Source organism: Rhamphochromis sp. 'chilingali', assembly GCF_963969265.1.
Source record: "Rhamphochromis sp. 'chilingali' genome assembly, chromosome: 19".
NCBI classification, from domain to species: Eukaryota; Metazoa; Chordata; class Actinopteri; order Cichliformes; family Cichlidae; genus Rhamphochromis; species Rhamphochromis sp. 'chilingali'.
This window is the reverse complement of record NC_137946.1, coordinates 1,293,959-1,317,500: the sequence shown is the minus strand read 5'-3', so window position 1 is coordinate 1,317,500 and position 23,542 is coordinate 1,293,959. Positions and strand designations below refer to the sequence as shown.

At 43.3% G+C, this 23,542-nt stretch overlaps 1 protein-coding gene across 1 annotated transcript in view; it reads right to left on the bottom strand.

Moving 5' to 3' along the window:
- LOC308386604 (vacuole membrane protein 1-like) overlaps positions 1-20,862 on the bottom strand; it is a 44,286-nt gene extending 23,424 nt beyond the window's left edge. The window contains exons 1-3 of the mRNA XM_080866261.1: positions 20,730-20,862; positions 8,549-8,773; positions 5,491-5,622 (exon numbers count right to left, since the gene is read on the bottom strand). Coding sequence (XP_080722387.1) covers positions 5,491-5,622; positions 8,549-8,773; positions 20,730-20,828 — 456 coding nt within the window. The 5' untranslated portion in view covers positions 20,829-20,862. The remainder of the gene's footprint in view (positions 1-5,490; positions 5,623-8,548; positions 8,774-20,729) is intronic.
- Positions 20,863-23,542: the final 2,680 nt, after the last annotated feature.

Genomic DNA, 23,542 nt, shown 5'->3' with positions numbered 1-23,542 from the left:
GAGGAATTTTATCAGATGAAAAGGCTAAAAATTGGGTTTATTTTTTGAAAGCAAGGCCTCAGTTTGTGAAACACAGCAGCTTCAAAATTGAGGGGTGGGGGGGCCTGCAGTAGATGATCATACCTAATATGGTCAACAAAACCAGTACAGTGCTGATGACATTCTTTACTGGGTGCAACCCAACAGACGGGAAATTTGAGAGACATGGGAGGTCGCCTAATAAGGTGGTGGAGGGGGGAGCGAACGGACATGCAATCTGATTGGTTCACAGTTTGAATTTCTGCCTCTGCTGATGTCCAATCATGAACCCCGGAGTTTTAATTCTAGCCTGTGTGTGTGTGTGTGTGTGTGTGTGTGTGTGTGTGTGTGTGTGTGTGTGTGTGTGTGTGTGTGTGTGTGAGTGTGAGAGAGAGAGAGAGAGAGAGAGAGAGAGAGAAATGCTCAGCTGGTGGGAGACAGGGGGAAGGAAGGAATGTGTACGGCTGGTTTATAGCTGAACTGCTGACGACCATGTCTGGATACCTGACATCTGCGGCTGTTAATGCATCCTACAGTGCCGCTGGGCGCCGCACACACGCAGCCTCGAGTCCCGTTCATTCACCATATCTTGACGCACGCATTGTTTACATTAGGTGCTGTTAGGTGTTAGGTGTGCACTACCAGAGTATATATCAGTGTGAACAGAGGGTCCCTTAGGAGGTGAGGAGAGGCTGTGACACTGATTTACTGTAGCACAACTATGGACACAACTCTGTTTCTGGACCAGGGAAGTGCCCGTCTTTGTTGTTGGCAGCTTATTAACAACACATACAGCGTCCTCCGACCTGCCAGGCTGGCTTAGCAGCGGTGACATCTGCTGAGATGGTGTCAGGGTGCAGCGTCATGAAAGGAGGGAGCTTTGGTTCCAGCTTTGGCTGCTCAGCACAAATCTTTACTCAGCAACCTTCAGTCACCACACAAGGACACAAAACCACATTTGATTTGTTACTCGAGATGATCCGACCAGTCAAGTCCTCGTTTAAGAACCAAATTATAGGCGAGTCAGACGCCTCTTTTCACAGGTTTCGGTCTGTAATGTTTTATGAACATTTACATTTTACAGCCTTAAGATGATTTGACCAGTGAATATATTGTGGATGATTTGCAGATAATTCAAGCAGGTGGCCAAATAAAAAGAAACTCCTCAAACGTAAGGACTCAGCTGCACTCAGTTCAAGCTGGTTTGAGTCTGTTTACTTTTTTGAATTAGATATCGAAAGGAGAGAGCATTATATAATAAGAATAATATTATAATATACTGGATCGCTCCATTGTTTTTAGTGAACATGGTCTGACGTCCTGCGGACTTTTCATTGTGGAAAAGTCGACGAAGCGATCACTTTGTTTTGACTTTTGAGGGACAGAGTTCAGATGGACAAAAAGCAGGCAGTGACCAGGCAATCTGCTCCATGTGGAAAATCAAAGTGTCACACAAGGAAAAATCTATGCATAGCCTATACACAAGTCAACACCCACGCACATTTTTTTCTTCTACATAGAAGACATCTCCAGAGCGCTCGCGAGCCCCCCGACATGAAGACGGCTAAAGTTCATCTCATTAACTCCTGACAAGCCTGCGCCCGCTCTGTCTGGCACAGGAAGTGAAGTGATTAAGGACTCTTGATGCAATCGAAGCTATAGTCGCCTTTCAAAAAAACACAAAAAAACCAAGAGGTACAAATTCAAATCTGTCCAATGGCACAACACACACACACACACGCACAAACACACACACACACACACCCTGAGTCCACGTTGACAAATTCTTTAACAAGCTGTGGTTAAAGGGAAGCTGGTTTTACTCTGACTCACCCCCCTCCTTTCAAACAGTTTACTGGAAATAAAGAGGGAGGAGGAGGGAGGGGGCACTTTCAGAGAAGTCACGTGACAAGGCTGGGCAAACCACAGCACAGAGAGCCTTTGAGTGCAGTAGGCCAGGGGGGAAGGCAGGCATACGCCCAGCGCAGATGGCCCTGATTTGAGTTACAGGAGATAGGATCCTGGGAGTTGGCAATCAAGAATTCGCAGCCTGTTAACGCTTTCAATGCCAGACGAAGGAAAAAAAGCCCTTCAACAGGAAGTCATTTCTAATGAAGTTATAAGAGATCCAAGCCCAGCAGGATGTTCTGCTATGGTCCGTGTCAGTGCTGAGGATTCCTCTCTGGTGCTCTCACTCACACGGAGCTTGATTTAAGCAGGGAAAAAACTGATGTTCATGACATCAGCGTCTGGAGCCGTTAGAAAAGGCATGACTTCATTATTCTTCTGTTGAATGAATGAGGAAAAACCCAGAGTGCTTTGTTGCTGCGCATCACGTGCACTTGTGGCAGGAAGTTGGCACGTGCAGGGTGGGAGAAATACCAGCGGGTTTGAGTCAAAATGCTGGCACCTGAGAAACCTGTCTTACTGATGGGGGGTACAAAGCATCTTAGTCCGACTCTGCTGCCACAGGGGGGAGCGTGTGCTATTGTGTGTGTTTGGGGTTTTTGGGAGGCGGGTGGGGGGGTACGTATGTGGAACGGGGTAAGGGTTAGAGGGGGTCACTTCCTTCATGAAAAATTTAACCACTTCCTGTCTCATAAACAATGCAGTGATAGTTTGTCCCTTCCAGTCGCAGTGGAGTCGGTTTCCACCGCTGCCGTTAATGCTCAGCTGGTAATATATCATTTAAAAAAGCTATTCCACAGCAGATGAACGCCAACGTCCACAATAAAACGACGTCAGTTAATAAAAGGCTAAATGGTGGACGAGGAAAAAGAAAAAAAAGAGACGTGTTGTGGGATGTCCGTGAGCCAAAGAGGGAATCCCAAGAACATCCGAGCAACAGTAAAAGCCCCGGTGAGAGAAAAAACGTTTCCGTATGCAGCAGGTCTGTGCTGGTGCAAGCAACCCGCCTCCAGCTGCTATCAAAGTGCACATTACATATATACACAAACACACAGTTACCACATATCACAGAACAGAGCGAGCGAGAGAGAAAGAGAGGAGGGGAGAGAGAGATGCAAAGTGAGGAGAACAGCCTGACGTGGTGCAAAAGGAAACTCCTGAGCTCACATTGACCTAACGAGTGCATCCACATGCAGACTGGATGCTTTCATGACTGAAACACATTTCATTTTAATATCAAAATATTTTGAAGTTGCTGTTTTGCTTTTCTCTGTTTTAACGGCAAAATTCAGCATTCGATCAAAGCGTGCTGCTGCGCCGTTGTTGCACTGACAACAAACTTTGATTTATATGCTAAATGACTCCAGTCTAAATATATTTATGCCCAAGGAAAAGCACTGAGTTCATAAAAACCACAAATCTGAATGACAAAGCTCATGAAAAGAAAGCACATGTACATATCTGTGAATATTCAGAGCTTTACGAATTTGATGTCTGTGTCAGCGCAGCCCTCGTCCACATTTGTTGAAGTCGCTGATAATGGAAACAGCGGCTCGTCTCAGGAACCACACGTCGTTAAATATGTTGTAATTATTGACTTCAAAGTTCATTTGTGACAACTAATCACCGATTACTACTTCAGCCAGCTGAAGGCGTAACAGGTACAACGTGGTTTAAGCTGATCAGGTAGAACGAGAAGAAAAAGAAAGATCAAAGTTCAAACCTGCGTAGCTCCTCTGTGTTACAATAGTGCTGAAAGCTGCAACTTATTACTTATTAAATTGATATAAAAGAAAAAAATTACATTTTTAAATTGCTCATTTAAAAAAAACAAAAACAACTTGTGTTTAACTACAACAAATTGGCCCTGATTTAAATTCAATAAGGTGGAAATAACAATTTTTAACCTCCAAGGACCTGCGTCCACATATGTCAATGGTCAATGGTAACTTTATTGTCCCTGATGGGAAATTGATTCGCAGTATGTCAAAACAAACAACAAACATACAACCAACACATCACGTACACTCATTTAAAAAAAAAAAAAAAAAACGTCACATTTTGGGTTATTTAGACCAAAATACTCAATTTTGCTCTACAAGGGCCTGATATCCACTAACAAGGACGTTATCCTGCTACTGTTCTATCGAAATTTTAAATGAATATCCTCGGATGTGGCTCTGATTTTTCTTAGAAACAAAAATGAGGTTACATTAATTTTTTTTATTCATGTTTTTACATTCATCAGGTCCCAATCAGCCCAAATATCAGAGAGAAATTAAAAATGCTGCTGTGGAAGAGTTCAGGTCTTAGGAGGTTAACCTTTTATTTTAAAACAATTACTCTATACCTTACAGAAAAAAATATGGTGACCTTTGAAAATATATTTTTGTAAATACAGATGAAAAATAATTCATTAAAATGTGCTAAAAAAAAAAAAAAAGTGCTAAAAAGCATTTTGTCAGTTATGGCCAGAGGTCCGTATGTCGGCCATGTTACAATTAAATCCAGTGCTCGTCTGAAGAGGAAAGGGGGCGGAGCCTTTCAGTCTGTGGCACCAGGGCTGTGGACCAGTCTGCCTCTACAACTACGTTTGGTTGACTCTGTGGAATCCTTTAAAAAGCAGTTAAAACTTTACTGTTTAAACAAGCTTTCTGTTGACCAACGCTTTTTACATTTTTATATTTTTAATTTACATTTAAACTCTATATTGTGCATTTTTCTATTTATCGTACTGTTTATTTTCATCTCTGTGTGCAGCGCTTTGTGACTACCTGTCTATGAAAAGTGCTTAATAAATAAACTTTACTTACTTATTTAATTACCCAGAATGCAACTGTGGCTGAACAAGTCACAGATCCTACACGCATGCTTCAAAAGATGAAACGGACACTGAACACGTAGCAGTCCTTTAATATCTGAGACACCCTCATTAAAAAATAAAGTTATTGCTCGCAGCTCAAAGCAGAGAAAATGAGTGAGTCGGCTGCAGCTCGCTTCAGCTGCTGGTCGTTTTATCCACCTGACCTACCGCAGCCTTTGACTGACGATGGACATACACATGACAAGCCTTTGGAAATCCACATGCATGTTTCTGTTCATTCCTCTCCCTCTATTCATAATCGCAAGAGGGTGGAAAAATAAATATTTAGACAGAGTTGTTAGGCATTGTTGAAACATTTGCAGAGATGTTAGACATGAGAACCCAAAAAACCCAAAGTCAAACAGGAAATTACTCAACGAGGGCCCGGATATCGCGGGAACATTTTACTCTAGTGCATCATTGCTGTTCCCTTAGTCACAGCATTGTGAAAGCGCTGCAGTCTTGAGACACCGAGGGGAGGTTCAAACACAAACACACGCAGGTTACAAAAGCAAATTTGCCACATCAGACGTGACTTTTGGTATAGAGCAAAAAAAATGTGATGGAGTGATGAAGGCAAACGAGCGGAGAGGAAACGACAGAAAGATGTGCGATGCAGGAAAGAAGGAGGTAGGAGAGGGGAAGTTTGATTACAGAGAATGATGATGAAGATGATGAGTCTGAGATGAGCAGCGTGTCACCTGCGTGGCCTCTGCCTGGTCCAGCATTTCCTCAAACTCCTGGTAATCCTCATCATCGGGTTCAGTGCCAGACAGCCGAGCCGCTCGCGCCATGAAGTACGGAGGCAGCTCTCCGATGGCTGTGCCCACACCCTGTTCACACAAGTTTCATTCATGTTTATACTCATCGTGTGATTTCATATATAACACACACTTCTGTTATGTCAAAATCTGCAATCGACAGAGCTTCTGGACAGATATCTCAGATGTAGAGCGCAGTTATTAAAAACACTTATACTGTATCCAAGATCTGCGGTTAAGTGATGCCACAGCTTTAAATATTAATTATGCCTCAAGACATCTGGCTGTGAAATGACTTTTTGCTACGCTAAATCATTCCATGTTTTTCTTGCCTTCAGACGGTTAATAGACATGAAATATCAATATCCACTATGCAAAGCAGCTTGCGATGCTTGAGGTCGGGGATTTGAGATCAGTGCGCTTAATGGGAATAAAACGGAAAAGATTTACAAGAAATAAATCCGGCAGATTATTAAACAATCATGGATACGTTAAACACGGGTCCAGGGTGTGTGAAACTCCTGGCTCCTCCTCTCCAATCTGCAACCTTTTCAAGAAAATTTAAGATGCGCTAACAAATCTGGGGGAGAGGGAGCTCGTCCAAGCAACCAGAACATCCAAGTCCGACAGCGACAATGAGCTTGTAGCCATATGATTGTGTGATTGTAGGGGGCTTAACAGGAAGAAAGCGGAAGTGATTTGGGGGGAAATAAATCCTCAGCACTTCAGTCGGTTCACCAAGTTCATCCACCAAAACATGAGAACAGGGCAGGAGTTCGGAGGGGGGAGAGAGCGGGTGAGGGTTACAGACTTAATTAACACAATGAAAACAGCCGCCAAGAAATGCTGCGTTTTTGGAGTTGCTCACAGCTCATTACTTTAATGTTTCCAGGCACAAAGGAAAAGTATGCGCAAAGCCGGGGACAAGAAGATACAGTTAGTTTAAGTTTCAGATGACAAATGGGTGATTTCGAGATTTACCACATCCCGACACCCTTCGATGCACCGACAGCAACGAAAAGAAGAAAAAATCCTTTTGCACTTCAGTCGTCTCGTTGGAACACAAAACAACTTCTCCCCCAGAAGGATATAACTGACTAATCGCAGGCACATTACTTGTATGTTGCTGGATGGCTGGAGCCAGAAGATGATTAGTAGGTAGTTAGCAACCATGGCAGCAACAACAAGCCCAAACAATCATTCTCGGGAGGCGGTGCTATCCCCAAACCTGGCAAACTCGATCTTTAATCTGGACACCCTGTTCTCTTGTTAACACTGGAGTCTTTGATGAAATGTGCCAGTTTTTTTCCTCATAATGAGATGTGTCTTAATCTCCCTGGCAGCTGCTCCATTCAGCAGCTCTGCCTCTGTGTGTGAGCATTGTGGCCGTGTGGGTTCGTGTGGGGGGCAGCGAAACGCGTCTACCTGCACGGCGCCGCTCTTAAAGCGGACCTCTGAGCTTCTCTGTCCACCGAGCACAGAGAAGAAGAGACAACAAAGAGGACAGAGAAGGTAGGAGGGGAATCACACGCGTCTCATCAGCGACGTATCCACAAGGTGGGAGGAGGAGGGGAAATGTTGACGTGGGCGCTTTGAAGCCGTGGGTGCGACAGGTGTTTCCAACTGAATCGCCGACAAGCCTCGGCCGAGGTCGTGCCAGGCTGAGGTTACAAAGGGGCAGTGGTTGGTTGGTAGTGGGTGGTTATGCATCCGAGGGGATTGGATAGCACCCCCCCCGCCAACACACACTTGGATATCGCTGCTCGTAACACGATGCTGCAGCTCGACTGGGAGAAAAATGCGACTCCATTTTGAAAGCAGAGAAACGACCGTGCTGCACCAATTAATAAAACATGCACACCTTTTTTTTTTACATGCTGGATCGGTGTGTGTACACATATATGGTAACACAAAGTGGAAGGTTGGAGGGGACGTTTAAAGTGAAAACGGATCAAATAAAGATCAAGTCAAAGGACCATAACTGCATAATTATATAAAATAAAGTTACGTAACGAACGCCGGTCTGAGCAGGGAGCCCAGTTCCAGTAAAGCCTCGTAGCTGATAACATGCATTTCCCCCTCATCTCTGAACCTTCCACATTAAGAGGAAAAGGGAAATGGACAACAATGATCAAAGTCATCTAATGTGTCAGACGCCAAGTTCTCTATTCTCCGAATGTTCAGCAGGTCCACACGTCACTGAGAAAACGTAAACAAAAGCGCACATAATCGAGCGTGACTGTTGTGTTTTTGTGTGCAAGTTATCGTCAGTGACTTTATAAAAACTCACGCAGACCCACGCGCTCTGGAAGTGGACGCTGCTAATACGAGACCTCCAAGTGTTTGAAAAGCAGCTGTTTTCATATAAAGAGATAAAAATGTTTCTGACGCACGTCTGAAAAAAACCTCATCGATTGAAAAAAAGAGATGTTGGTCTTTGCAGCCGCAGGGTTGGTTAGAGGTGTGAAACCATCGATGCTGGTTAGGGGAAATTCACAGGAAGGAGCAGGGGTTTTCCAAGCAGACCAGTTATCAATGAATACATTTGCACCCAGTTTTAATGCACCTTTGTGTCGTTTCTGCTTTGAGTGTGAAAGGTAAAAAAATGCAAGTTAATTAGCATAAATTAGCATAACCTTTGATATGGCCAGAATGGCGCCAAAGAGTTTAAATAGTCTGTATTAGGATTCGATCTTCACCAAGTTTTGAGCGTGCTGTCCTTCAGGTTTTGGTGCGATTCTGCGTAACGACACCCACTGAATACGTCTACAAAGATGGTTTTTTCTTAGTTCATGAGAAACTGACATTTAGCAGACATGAGATATCCCCCTGTAAGCATCACAAACACTGAACACTGCTACGAGCTGTGGCTAATATGAAAGGTTGCTGCAAACTGTGACTGAAACGGAACGAAAGGAGCCAAACTCTGCAGGTTTTTAAAATGTTCTCATCTGTAATGTCCACAGCTGACGGTGCCTGACGCGTAACACACACTCACCCACATACAAGCTTCCAGACGGACTTTAGAGAGGATGGTCCACAGTGAGACTTTTCCCTGGAGCGTCTCTGACCCCACAGCTTCCACACCCACCTGCTCAGCACCAGAATCTGATGCTGGTGCTTCCTGTTGGGGACAAACTATTTGTTCTGGATACGGTGGCTCGGGGAAATCCACAGAGCCGCACTCGTAGGCCGCCAGGGTCACCGATGCTATGTGTGGTCCCTGGAAAAAGAGAAAGACAGAGATAGAGGCGGAGAAGAAAGGAAGATAAAGTGAAAAGGGAAAAAAGAGTGGGAGTAAGTCTACCTGTTGGAAGGATATGAGTCAGAGAGGAAGACCCCTTTGTTATTAGCATAGACACCAATTGAGTCAAATACTGAGGAACAGAAAGGCAGTTATCCGTGGGCCAGTATCGCTCCTGTGTTTTATAAAGATGGGGAACGTTTGACTGCAAACTAGCATGACGAGTGACTCTTCCGTCTTTCCTTGCTGTGTGATGCCAGTAGGAAATGTTGAAAAGCAAAGCTATGATCACGTTTGAGTTGCCCTTTCAAACTAAAAGTGTCAGCACCAGAGTGGAGGGCCCCACATGGAAACGATCAAAGGTGGAAACCAAAGCTGAGAAACCGTTTGGTGCGCACACACTCGACATCTCTGTACTTACTCACCCACCAAGTTTGGCAGCGCAAAAAAAGATGAACGATTTTGGGAACAGTTCAGGGTGACGTGTAAAAAACCCCGAGGTCAGCCTGACTCGTCCAATCGAGTCATTTTGCTCTTCTAACTGTATTTTCATCATTTTTACAGCTTTTCTGATAAACAAAGAGCTCATTCATACCAAACCACAGGAGGTAGATAATAGATGAACAATTAAAAGGCAGAAAAATGTGGTTTTACTGGGAGAGTTATTTTTAATAAAAACTTTCAGTTTCATAATTATTTATGACAGTCAATATGTAAACATGTCTGCAGTTTCACACATTTCTTACAATGTATGAACTACAGCAGCATTTCTCTGCCGTGTACAGAAATAGCACACATTTGCACGTCTTTTTCTAATATTAAAATATCTTCGGTATTAAATGTGCAAATAAACGTCTGTACAGTGAAAGAAAGATGATTTTCACTGGTCTGCTCACTAAAGATTAAAGTGGGCTGTATGTGGCCAACTATATGAGTTTGGTGGTGCACGGGTTCAACTTTGGATCCAGAAAAACACAAAAATGAAAAAACGCCAATAAGATCAAAGTATTGCTTTGGAAAAAAAACAAAAAACAGCTCATTGGACAAAATAAACAACATTAAAAAACAAAACAAAAAACACTTTTTTATTTATTTGTTCCAGTAACTTTTACAGGGTTTGCTTTGTGGTATTCAAAGAAACAAAAAGAGAGCAGCTCTGGTGTGTTTCATTAACACAACAGTTTCTAAGCTGGTGACCAGCGTTTCCCACTGATCAATACATCCAGTAACGTGTAGCCATACCTGTACACGCGCAATTACAATAATTAAGTAATAATAATGAAGGAAAAAGAAAATCGTCCCACGTTCTGGATGTGCTGCTGCCCGACAGGAGCGACGCTAAAGACCTGCCGTCTTTGCTCTGGTTTCCATTTCTGCCTCAGTGAGGCTTCCAGGAGTATAGAGACGTGTGCATGCTCCTGCCCCAGCACCCAGAATGCTCCTCCCCCCCCCATAATGCTCCTGCCCCCCCAGAATGCTCCTGCCCCCCCAGAATGCTCCTGCCCCCCCAGAATGCTCCTGTGGAGACTGAGACTTAAACTCGGTAATATCAAAACAAACATTCACCACATTTCTGTCATGATGACATTTGACTTAAACAGAAGCAATTTAAGGCAAAGAGCTCTTAATAAAAAGGATTCATTTGACTTTGTTACTGTTTGAATCGACGTGCTGTTCTGCCGAGGCTCTGCTGGCTGAAGACAAAAAGTGTGAAAGAAATCCGCTTTTTAAAGTTTGCTATCTGAAAATGACACGGAAACAAAGGGTTGGTGGTTATTCTGTACAGGATGATAAGATCATCTTGATCCAGTTTTCTACAAACAGGAGAGGACGGCTAACTTTAAAAAATGCAGTCAGTTACTTTGTAGGTCACCAAGTGAACTTAAAAAAAATATTCCCACTAATATATGCACATGTGATATAAAGCAAAACCTTTGCATTACCAGTTACTACCCAACCGTCTCTCTAATACAAATAAAGACAAGCCCACGAGTAGGACGGTGTGACAAAGCAGCATGTATTTACAATGTATGTGTGTGTGTGTAGGAAGGGTGCTCCCAGTGACGCACAGGGGCAGTTTGGCATCACGCAATGCAGCACAAAAGCAATCTGGCAAGCCCAGGGTGGGGGTGGAACTTCCGAAGCTGCATGGGACAAGGCAGGACAGGACAGAGTGGAACGTGGGAGGGCAGGAGAGCGGCGTGTGTGAGGCAACAGGAAGCTGCCATGTCTTCTCTAGGAACTGTGCCCTCTTAGATGACACAAATGTTAGTCACACTAACACTTCATATCAGCCTCCCAGGACCTGCAGGGGAAAATGGATGCTCATGCACTGGTTACCAAAGCACAAGACAAATGAGGAAAATCTTTAGTGACCCAGAAAGAGAAGCCTAGAAACTCCCAGCACTGACCCAGTCAGCCTGGATCCTCCCCTGGCTCATTTCCTGCCTCACCGACTCTCCAGCCTCAGATACTTAACACAACTCATGTGTGCAGACAAAGTCATCAAGCAAGATGTTTTTGTGGACAGGAAAGAAAAAATTCCTCTTGTTCACACCTCCCTGCTCTATCTTGGGTAACGTTTGTTTACCAAACACACACAGAGAGCCTGCCAACGGAGTGACTGCGAGAAGTCTCTCGCTCTCAGCCGTTGCTGTGTCACCGCATCTCAGCTTACACAAAAGTCCAGTCCTCTCATGTTGTCCAGGTGATTCAATATTAATCTATGGCCCAACCCACGACTGTCAGGGAGCTGCTCTCCGTCTCGTTTGGCCTTTGACTCGATGACACATATGAACAAATATGCCGATAGTAGTAAATACACAGCAATTTTCCCAAGAAAGCGTTCTTCTGTGCCGATCACTATTAACCTCCTAGGACCTGCGTCCACGTATGTGGACGTCACATTTTGGGTTGTTCAGACCAAAATACTAAATCTTGCTCTACAAGGGCCTGATATCCACTTACGAGGACGTTATCCTGCCCCTGTGCGATCAAAAGTTAAAGTGAATGTATGTGGATCTCATTTCTCTCAGAAACAAAAATCAAGTTAAAAAAAAGAAATCAGGTAATTCTTTGTTTTTACGTGAATCAGGCCCCAATCAGCCCAAACAGCAAAGAGAAAGTCAAAATGCCACGAAAGAGTTCAGGTCTCAGCAGGTTAACAATGATAACACTAAACAAATAATTCTACCCAAGTCACTCTTCTACCTCCATGTTTGTTTTGACATCTGCCCAGTGCTGAAGACGTTTGCAGCCACCATATTACACATCGGTTCTGACAAAGCTCCTTTCTGACACAATGGGATCCATACTGGAGCATTGCTGGCATTCCTGTGGTGACGTGCAGAAACCAGTGCCTGGGATCCCCACTCCTGGGTATGAGACTGGACTCGCTTTGGATCTGGGGTGTGTGTCTGAATGCGTGGTGACCATATCATAAATATAGAGGGAGTGGGAGTGCACGGTCCAAACATAGAGCAAGTGTCAAATGAAACAAAATATATCAGTGTGGGATTTTTAAAATCTAAAGTCAGTGTGAGCTGCAGACCCTTTTTACCCCTGATGCTGGTAACAAAGACACAAACATCATTCTAAGTGGAGACTTGGATATTTTTAGGAGCCCTTTGTTTGTTTTAATTGAATTGAAAGTTTTTATTGTCATTACAATAATATAACTGTACAAATAACATAAACCGACAGCCAGAGAACGATGACACAGACAGTCTGAGCACAGACACCAGTTCTGTAACTGTAACTCAGCTTAGTGTCATGTTTTTGTGGAATTCAGAGCATCAAACTCTGAGCCTGCCTGGAAACCAACCTGCACAGGTGTGGTCAGTCATTCAGTTTGCCTCCTGCTATGTTAAACCTAAATATTTCTGGAGTTAGAAAAACAAAATATAGGCAGCAAAGTGTAGCATCCCATAAACAATGGCTGATATCTGTTATATGTAGTCTGTGGTTCACAGATATATACATAGAAGAATGTATGCAGAGAGCCTAACATGATGACTTCATGTGAGAATGTAGTGGACTCTACGTTTTATTCATTCATAAGCGAACGGTACATTATTATAAGTTTCATTATTCGTCACAGTGCATGACAACACTGTGTTCCCATTAGCACGCAGCGACACACGACCAGCACATTTGCAGATCATATATAAACACACATTATTCTCCTTCTCCTCCATTTTTGGTATTTTAAAATTGTTCACTAATAAAAATCGCATATTTTCTTCTCACAAATCAAATGTCAAATCACTGTTCCAGCCACCAGTCACAGAGCCGACTCCTTGTTGGTCTATAGTGGCAAATGCAGACGCTTTCGTGGCCCAAACAGGACATTAATGGGTGACCATAAACTGAGCACTTTTCAGTGACCACGACCGCACGATAGTCCAGTTATTAACAGGTCACTGTGGTTGTTAAGGGCCATTTAAGAACATTAGACATGGTCCAGCCAGCATAACCTGCTCACCGCTTCTTACAGTGGAGACTGCTGGAGGCAGCGCAGGACAAACATTAGAGGTTAGTTCGTTCTGAAGAAGCCGTGGTCGGGATCTCTGAGGGAGGCAAGAGAGCTCGGGAGAGAGGCCAGTGATGGAGCAGGGAGGGGGGGAGTACACACACACATCCAACCACAGGACTCTGTGTTGAGAAACACTCACAGAAACAAAGTTTAAACAGAATCAGCTTCAATCAATTCAAATGCTTTTAGACTAAATTTATAGTTAATACGCTGGATTCAATATTTTTACCAGGATCCAGATTTGTTGTTTTAAATCAATTACGGTTGAAGGAGTTTGTTCTTCTAACGTCTGAGCAGCAAAACAAATGTTCAGAATGAAAAACAAGTTTGCTGCATTTTTGCTTTTGCACTTGAAATTAAATCACATTAAAATTGATTAAATTAAATATTAAATCTGACCGAAAGTAACCAAGTTTAGAGTCCAATGAAAGCGTTTTTTAATTTGGAAAGATTTTAATTGGCCCATATCACAAGTATCACTGATAGTGGAGAAATTGTAATTATTTGTTTATATAATCCAGTGTTGGGAAGGTTACTTTAAAATGTATTCCACTACAGATTACAGATTACATGCCCCAAAATGTATTTTGTAACGTATTCTGTTACGTTATTCAGTGAGAGTAACTATTCTGAACACTTTGGATTACTTAACATATTACCATGCTTTTTACAGCTACATGAATGAACTATTGCTGTGTGATTTATTACTATTACTGAAGGTTACTCTCCACACCAACACCAACTAAAATGTATCTTTCATTGTCATTTATAATTAAAGCACGATGTACAAATATCACTAACGCAGGAAGACAGACTCCTGGTACCCAGAGAGAGTCCTTATCTGCAGAACATGGAGTACAAGTGAGCGCCGGCCCAACAGATCCACCTGAGGGTGTACGAATGAAAAGCACCGAGTGACCTTTATGAAAGAATTTCATAACAAAACTATGCTTGAAAAAAGCTCAACAACCAGTCTGCCAGCAGAGCTCTGGTTTGGTCTGGTCAGGTTTGGCTTGTTCTGGGGTTTGTTGGTGCCATTCCAGACTGGCTACACACTAAGCCCACTTTGGCCCAGGGTTTGCTTCCTGTGGCTGTGTGTGGGTGCGACTGTGTGTGGGTGCGTGTGTGTGCGTTTCAGAACGAATAGTTGTTGTACTTAGTATTACCAGGACTCCTGGGGCCTCTAAGACACAGAGAGACGCATGCTTTAGATAGCTGAGGTGAGACAGTTAGGACGGAGAAGCCATTAGAAATACCACACACACACACACACACACACACACACACCCACCCACCCACCCACCCCTCTCTGGTATTCATTTTTGAAAAACTTTGGTGAAGATGAGTAAGTCACAAGATGTTTGGGCATATTTATGTCTCCAAACTAATGAAGGAAACGAATTACTTAAAAGTCATGAATGAAAGCAATTGTGCTGCGTACTTCTCACAAATTTTTCCCGTTTTTTCCCCACAGGAAGTAAAAGTCTTGTTTGCAGTTATATTCCAGTTTCAGTCATTTCTGTAACAGCTGCAGTGTACACACTATCGAGATGTAGTTAAAAATGAATGGCTTTAAACTGAATTTAAGAGGCGTTGCAATTAAAGGGAAAGATCCATTACTTCAGAGCAGCAGTGAGTCAACAGCACCTTTTCAAGAAACTGAACTCGATCCTGATGTGTCACCCATGTTCTGGTTCATGAGTATGCAACGTATCAGTCGTCTCTTTGGCGAACAGAGAAATAATGTGCCGGTCATGTTTGAACATGTGTGGGTAGAGCCAAGCAACTTCTTTCATGGCAACTTTTACATACAAATTAAACCCCACCAATTAGAAGGTTACCTTTACAGCTGTCCCAGGAGCTCCCTCAGCTAATCAGCTCTCAAACAGCTTCACACACACACACACACACACACACACACACACACGGGAAAAAAAAAAACAAGCAGTGGAAAATTTAGACCAGGTCCGACTGCCGAGCAGCGTGAATCACAGCTCAAACAAAGCACCCAGGTTTCTGTCTAGGTGAAGGTGAAGGTTTCCTATTGTTTGCTGGATGACAGCAGGACTCGCATCATGCACCAGCTCCACAGTGGCCAGGAGAGTGAGCGCTACGGTATCTCAGGAACACACGACCCAGTTATTAGCTCAGTACACTGGCTTTATTAGCGGACCGCACTTAACTATACAACAGCAGCTGATCCATAAAACTGTGCGACAGTGGCAGCGACGACAACTCGGGCCAGTGTGTGGAAGCCACGCTCGCAGACCTGCTCAGCACTCAGTGATAGTTGGCACTAATTAAAGCTTTGCTCCTGGTAATTGCCCACAGACAAAACTTAATTTTAGGAGGGTTGCTGGGGAAACTCTGTATATTCTGCACAAACCTCCTGTGCAACCTATAATTTAGCAATCCTAGAAGAATCTCAATATAGAAAACTACACAATGTTCATTTATTTAGACGATCCGCTGGTTTTATTTATTCACATTGTTTGGAAAACAAATGATAAGTCGTATACAAACATGTATTTTTTGTTGTCGACTCGTTTCTCCTCCTAACTGCTCAAATGTGTGCACGTGTTTGCACCTCTCAGTCACAAAGTAAAGACAGAAGCTGCAAAAAAAAGACGACCCGAGTTGTTATTATGTAAACAGAAATGTGCTTCGATTATAATGACTTTAATTCATTGTTTCTGTTGACTTAACATCGAGCGCAATCATTTTCATGCTGCCCATAATGACTTAATGGCAACAGTCATTACTGAAGGTAATTTAATGGTGGATGACTCAGATGAGCTCTCTTCTAAAGTATTTACGACGTTCCCCAGCTTTCTATGTGAACCCCGTCTCAGTGAGAACTCACACAGCAGTGACAAGACTCGTCACTCATAACTTTAAAAAGTGAGCCGGGACGAAAGCTGGTCCCGCTCGTCACAGCGATCGCCACAGTCGTTTCGGTGGACGTGTGCACAGGTGCAGGACTTAAAGTGTACACACACGTGCACTTTTGTAACGCCTTTGCGGCCGCTTTCATAGTCTGCATTGTGAGCACCCACCCACGACCTCCTTTCTCAGAGCAGCTGGATAAAGTACACTTGATGATGTGCCAAGTGTGCCTTTCCCCCTTTTCTACGGCTGAGTTGCAGCTTTTTATCTTTCTCCATTAACCAGTGCTGAACCACGCACAATGATCTCCCACAGTCTCAGCAGGATGCAAACAGAGTGGAGACACGGGGTAGCAATTGGCCATGTCAGAGAACAGAGGAGCTGCCACTTCTGTTCTGGTTTCATTGACTGGGTTGGTTTGCCTATACAGGCTCAGTACCCCCCCCTGCTGGAGCCTCCGTGCTGTTTTCACAATGTTGACTGCCTCTCGCCAATTTCGAAAGAAGTAGCCTAATAATATATGATGTGGTGTTTTATTTCCAGCTAATCTATTAGCAGTATAGGACCGGCATATCAACCGAAAGCTCGCCTCTTCGACTTCCTACATCAGAGTAAACACTGTGGCTGATGGGAAAATGTAACAGTTACTGCAGGAGAAATACTTGTAAAAAAGAAAAGTTATAGAAACCACAGTGTCATGTGTGGGGTCACATGAAAGCAGTGCTGAAAGGGACCTCGGTGGCATTTAAACTTTGAAGGAGGCACATTTTTCTACAAATTCACATAAAGATGCACCTTTTACAGTCCTGTGATTTTTACCCGCTGGCTGCTCATATACACGACACCGTTAAACATTTGTTAAGTAAATAAATAGATCAGTGTCCAGTTTATTCTTTATAGAGACCATTTTTTACATTAACATTACACTTCTCATCATTCATGTGAATATGTGAGGAAGCTACAATGTTTTACAATATGTTTTTTTACAACCGCAAAACTGGATACAAAATTACAACTCTATTCTGAATGTGTGTGACTTTTCCTGCATTACAGACATGTTAAGGCCGCTTGCACCACCTACTGACACTTAATAAAAACAAAGTCACACCGTAGTTCCCCCAGTGCTGTTTTGAAACAGCAGGAAAGTATTGTTTGTAAAAAAATTTGAATTTTAATGTTTAGATTTAAATTTGAACTAAAATAACCTCAGCTCTCAGGCAGAGCTGCTGGCATACAATTACTTTTATCATCTGCATCTAACAACGATTTAATTACTGAATCATTTTAATCTATAAAAGGACAGAAAAGATCTAAAAATGTCTAAAATTCCTTAAGTGGCATCATCCTTGATTTCGTCTTTTTAGACAACAATTTAAATGTGTCAGAGCACCACTCGAGTAAACATCACACTTTTTACAAGCTGAATACATATTTGTCATTGTTTTTCTTTAAATAAGGCTACGTTTAATATCCATCAATATCCTTTCATAAAATCGTTGATCTATCAGCTCGTCACAGGAAGCACCTCCGTTACAAGCGGTGGCGTCTTTCCCAAATGTTGTTGGTAGTAGAGATGGCACGATACCACTTTTTTATGTCCGATACCGATATCATAAATTTGGATATCTGCCGATACCGATATGAATCCGATATAGTGTTTTTTAATCAACAAAACTGTTTTTTAAACATCTTGCTGCATTTTGTATAAGTTCATACTCAAGTTTAAAACAACAACTACACTAAAGCTATTCTGTTATACCTGTATGCAAAAAAAATGTTTCATAGTTCAGCAACACTGATCAATCTAATAAACTTAGACCTACACCATCCTCCCTATTCTGGTATTTTAAAGAGTACTTAGCATAAATATTAAGCAACCTAACTAATAGGGTTCCAACTCCCAGCAACAACAAAAATAAATAAATAAAAAATAGGGAACCACCCCTCACGCTCCACCTCATGATGCTTAATCGACGTAATCAACCTTAATTTGATGCAGTGTGAAAAAAATGCACAGAAATCAATTATTTTTCAAGAAATATTAAATAGATTCAACATCTTTCTTCAACAAAATTGCAGACTGCACAGATGGTACCTTCCCAAAGGAAAAAGTACTATAGCTTACTAGGGTATATATATTAGACTTAATAGTTACTATATACAGTAATGGACTTCTATTCATTTTACATCAAATTAAAACTTTGGGTGTCAGATAATTATTTATTAAAAGCTCGACATTTTAAATGAGAATAAGAAAGAAAAGTATGTCTTTGTGCCCCCTTTTCCCTGTTAATGCCCTATCGGCCCCCCTGGCTAAACTTTGCTAGATCCGCCCCTGCACAGTTACCAGCCGTCAGCTACGTAGAAAAAGATCCTGGAGTAGAAAGTAATATTAAATACATTCTAACAACAGCTGATCAAGCTTAAACGTGCTGCTGTTGTTCAGCCGCTGGTTTCCTCTTTCTGGTGCAAAGTGGGCCAAAAACAAACAAGAGACAGACTCGCGACAGAAAAGACGATCAGCTGATCATTAAGCAGTTTCATGATTGAAGTAGCAGCCGGAGAGGCAGTCGCTCCATATATCGTTTGTTAAGCTTAACGCAGGAATGCTTTACAAACATTCAGAGATGGACTTACACACTTGCTTTACTTCTCTCGGGGATAACTTTGTCGGAGATGAAATGCCGGGTTGCTAGCGAAGCTCCAAATGCTATCCAGAGCACCGACAGGTCCCGCATGCCACAGCCGCTCTATCACGTGATGCATACTGCTCAGACGTGCTAACGTTCTGAGGTGAGTTACGGCGTGTTGCAAGTTTTGTGAGGTGCTTTCGTGATATTTAATGGATCGGATTACATTTTTTATTTTTCTCCGATATCCGATCCAGTAATTTAGGTCAGTATCGGACCGATACCGATACGTAATATCGGATCGGTCCATCTCTAGTTGGTAGTGATCAACACTGAGAGCTCACATGAACTCCAGTTCTGCCTTTTCAAATTGTCATTCCTGCTTATAAACACAATGGAAACTAGGCCCAGAAAGGTCACGCAGCATGTGTTGGACTTAAAAGTTTGTGGAGGCATCTTAGCGAGTGCTTTGCACTTGACCCACTTACTATCACTGACCCAGTTCCTAAAAACAGAACAAGAAGCCTGCTAGCTTTCTCCAGTGCTCACTTACCACTTGTCAAAAATATTTTTTCAGGACCCAGAAATCTAGAAAATCACAGAGTAATCGACGCGGCTCATTTAGCAGCGCTTCTACAGAAAAGAAGACACATAATTATAATTCTCCAAGGCCACTTTTGTACTTTTTGGATTGGCCAACACCAATTAAAATTTGGATAGGAGCCAATGACACAAATGCGACGTGAAATAAGTAATCTGTTGGCAAATCCCTGTTTGCATTGGTTTGAATATTCTTGCCTGATCACGATGTTTTTTGTCAGTGTTGGAGTCATATCACAAATTGCAGGTTTGTCAGTAAGCAGCACTTCCTTCCTACAGTGAAACACTAAATGCTTAAAAGTAATTCTGTTCAAACTATTTTTATTGGAAATTCTGTACATTTGTTTTTTAAGTCATGAAATTCTTTGGTTAAAAATCACAGTATCAGCTCTCGAGCAACAGTATGAGTCAAATCTCTATAAAAATGCGATCCAGCAAGGATCATCAAGTTCTGTCATGAACCCGGTGACACCACCGCCTGCAGTAACGACCACGCTCACTAGATGGTGACATCTTACTGGCAAAGAAAGTGAGCCGGACCGCTATTGGACTAAAAGAAACCAGAGGAACGCCTCTCAAATTACATTTCAGAGCACCAGAGTTGGCTTTTAAAAACAGCAGCATGGAGGACACGCACTTCAAAGTTTCCAGTTCAGCTCCACTGGGTCAGGGCACAAGAGTGTGACGGTGGACTCCTTGATGACAGATGGACTGAGAGTAGTCAAACAAGCAGATGTTTGGGGACCCTGCGCTCGTCAGCGCTAGAGACGCAAAAGCCAACACGCCTGGCTCTAGATTAAAAAGAGAGATGAAGAGAAAACGGGGAGTGTGCGGCGAGGAGAGGCACAAAGAAGAAAGTAAGAAGAGGGAGTGAAAGTGAGAGTGAGCGGCACGGTAGGGAGCAGGAAAGTGGGAAGAAAGGAAAGAGAAAGAGCTCAGATCGGGGGAGGGAGAGTGTTTTTATCCTCATGTGCACTCAGTCAGAGGGGTCACTGAGTGCGATTGTTCCTGGACTGCCTGTCAAAACAGCGTGGCTACCAAAGCGCCTATTCACTGTGAAACGCAGACGCACGCAAACACACATTAGCACACTCACGCCAAAATCTCTTTATCAGTGCTCTTATTAAAAACAACTACTTGACAGCAGCATCAAAACCAGCTTTTTTAATACCTGCGTCACAGCACCACCATCATCCAGCGGCTCTGAGCCCTGTCACAGGCATGCACAGACAAGTGAATAACTGCAGCGTGAAAGAGTGAACACTCACACAAAATGCCGTCTTACCAGATAAAGGAGGAAAGTGTGCAAGCCAGTGCCAAGACCCACAGAGGAGAGGATGCCCAGACCGACCCAGTAGGCACACCACAGCGTCTTCTTCTCCATGTAGCACACATACTGCAGAGGCCAGAGAGAGGGACGGTCAACCACATGGCAGAGACACATGCACAGAGTGTGAAGAAAACAAGAAAAGGGGAAGGGGAGGGAGGGGGTGTGCACAGTGCGAGCAAGGAAGGGACAGAGTGAGAGGAGGTGAGAGTGTGTGAAACAGAGGGTCCTCTAAAGGCTGGGAGAAAGAAAGAGGGAGAGGAAGGAGAGTGAGGGAGAAACCTGAGGTTGTTGAGTTTAAAGGACAGAGCTGTAGGGTAGGAGTGTTCAGCACAGAGCACCATTATTCTTTCCTGGTGGCAGCCAGCTCTTACACAACAAGCAAACAGACGAAAGCCAAGATCTCTCCTTCTCTGTTCATCCCCCACTATCACTCCATCTATCGCTGCTGTTTACACCGCCTCCTGGAAGCCCGGGCAGGTTGTTTTCAGGGGGAAGCATGGAGTGTGTAGATTACAGGAAGGGGGGAGAAGGTGGGGTGGGGGCTCTGACCAGTGACTCCATTTCCCAGGAAACCCAGGAACACAACAACAGCACATACGCTCTCTGGCTTTACTGGCAGGATTCGGGGAAGCAGTGCCAGCCAAGGGAGATTGTTACGTGTAGTTACTGAGAAGTGATTACACAACTCCATGACTGTAAATAACGCTGATTTTCTTCCCCCGTATTCCAGGGGGCGTTAAAAACAGCAAAAATGTGAGCCGTCTCTGGGGGATTGTACAGCACGGCATGCTGCATCTGGGCATTTAGAAGCATATTTATGAGAAACTGGCAGATACAACCAAGCACGTTTATGCAAATATCAGCTGTCAGACAACAACATACTACTGTCAGATGAAACCACAGATTTCAGGCACTCTACAGCTGATGTGGATGCACGGGCAGGACAACCCTGCAGCAAATATACATGTTGCATTCAGTGCTGCGGTGGGCTAAAGGTGAGGAAATATAATCATCAAAAAAGTGACTGCCACAGGACCAACTACGTTAATAACCTCCTTGCATATGAATAGTTAGGATACGCCAAGAAATGCAATATGTGCAGAGTTTTAGTCACCTGGGTGTGTGCTCCTTCAATACGATAGGCAATGGAGAGGAGGGTCAGCAGGGTCAGCAGGCCAAACACAGTCTGTCTCTGCTGCCAGAGCCTGGGTGAAGAAGCAGCGAGTGAAGGTAGACAAACTTGAGACGGAAGTTGGTGGAAAACAAAGCAGAAAGACAATGTTTAATAGGGAAAGTTTGACGCCAGAGGGATCGTCAACAAGGACGTTTAGTGAAAGGAAAGGATTTCAACTTTGGACAAGAGAGACATCTGTTGGAAGCTAATCAAATCACCGCAGGTCTTCACCCATAGAGGCCGTGCTTCCAGATGGTGAACACATCCGAGTAATATGCAGCCTATAAAAGCACGTGCTCGGCCATAAGTGCCGTTACTGTCACCTCGTTAACATGTGTGCAGTGTTGCCAACTTAGCGACTTTGTCGCTATATTTAGCGAGTTTTCAGACCCCTTAGCGACTTTTTTTCTAAAAAGCGACTAGCGACAAATCTGGTGACTTTTTCTGGTGTTATTGGAGACTTATTTATGACGACTTTTTGACGTGAAAACGCGGATCGCTCTTACTCTCACCAAGCAGCGGTGCTACCGTGGGCACCTCACCCGTGCCAAAGCGCTCACGGGCGGAGGACAGTCCTCCTCAGCTGCTACCAGGGCAGGAGACGTTCACACCTGTGCGTCCAAACGGCAAATGAATCGCGCATGAGCGAAGCCGCTGCTCCCGCACTGACTGTAACGCAGTCAGGTCTTCTTTTACTGTTGTGCTGTTTTGTGGATCACAAGCTTTAAAACTACTTATAAACACACACACACAGTAACTCCACCAGAGCGCCTATTTCGGGTCACTTTTGCCGGTCCAGGCCTGGATAAAGGAGCAGGGTTGGAATTGTGACATTAAAAAACAATAATTGCTAAAAGAAATTTAATTCGTAGTTCTAAATAAACTCTAAATGCATTTAGGACGTTTTTACTCACATTGTCTCTTCCACGATGTTATTTCTCTCTAAAACAGCGTAGGTTACAGTTACATTAGCATGACCAATTATGCAAATTAGGCGATGACGTCATTTGGCGCCTTCTAGAGACTTTTAGGACAACCAATAGCGATTTTCCTTACTGAGGAGTTGGCAACACTGCATGTGTGGAGGGGAGAAAGTATTCGAGCAACTTAATACAGAGCAGAATGAATCCAAAGCAGAAACTCTCGTGACAGTCGCAAAGACATTTATAGACTTTGAAAAATAAGTTATTGTACAGACGTTCACGTACACTCACCGTAAAAAGATAATGCTCACGTGTTTATTTTGAATGTTAGAATTAAACGTTTTATGAAAAAACTAAACGACAGAAGCTAACTATGCTATCATCAGATTTATGGTTGATGCTAAGCTAACCTTGTTTGTTTGCCCAGTGACCAGGACGTGCACATCTGTAGAAAAGGTTGGCTAGCTGACACATTACAGTCTGTGCGTTTGTTAAAACCGTTTCTTTCACATATTTACTGCCCAAACTGACACGGAGTGAACAGAAGCGCATGCGCGCTGGTCCCAGGTGCAAATAATTAGGGTTGATTAAAGGAAAAGTCAGAGTAGCATGAAATTAGCCCCCAGTGAGAAGGTCAGAGCAAACAGTTGTCTCCATGTGCTGTCGGCTTC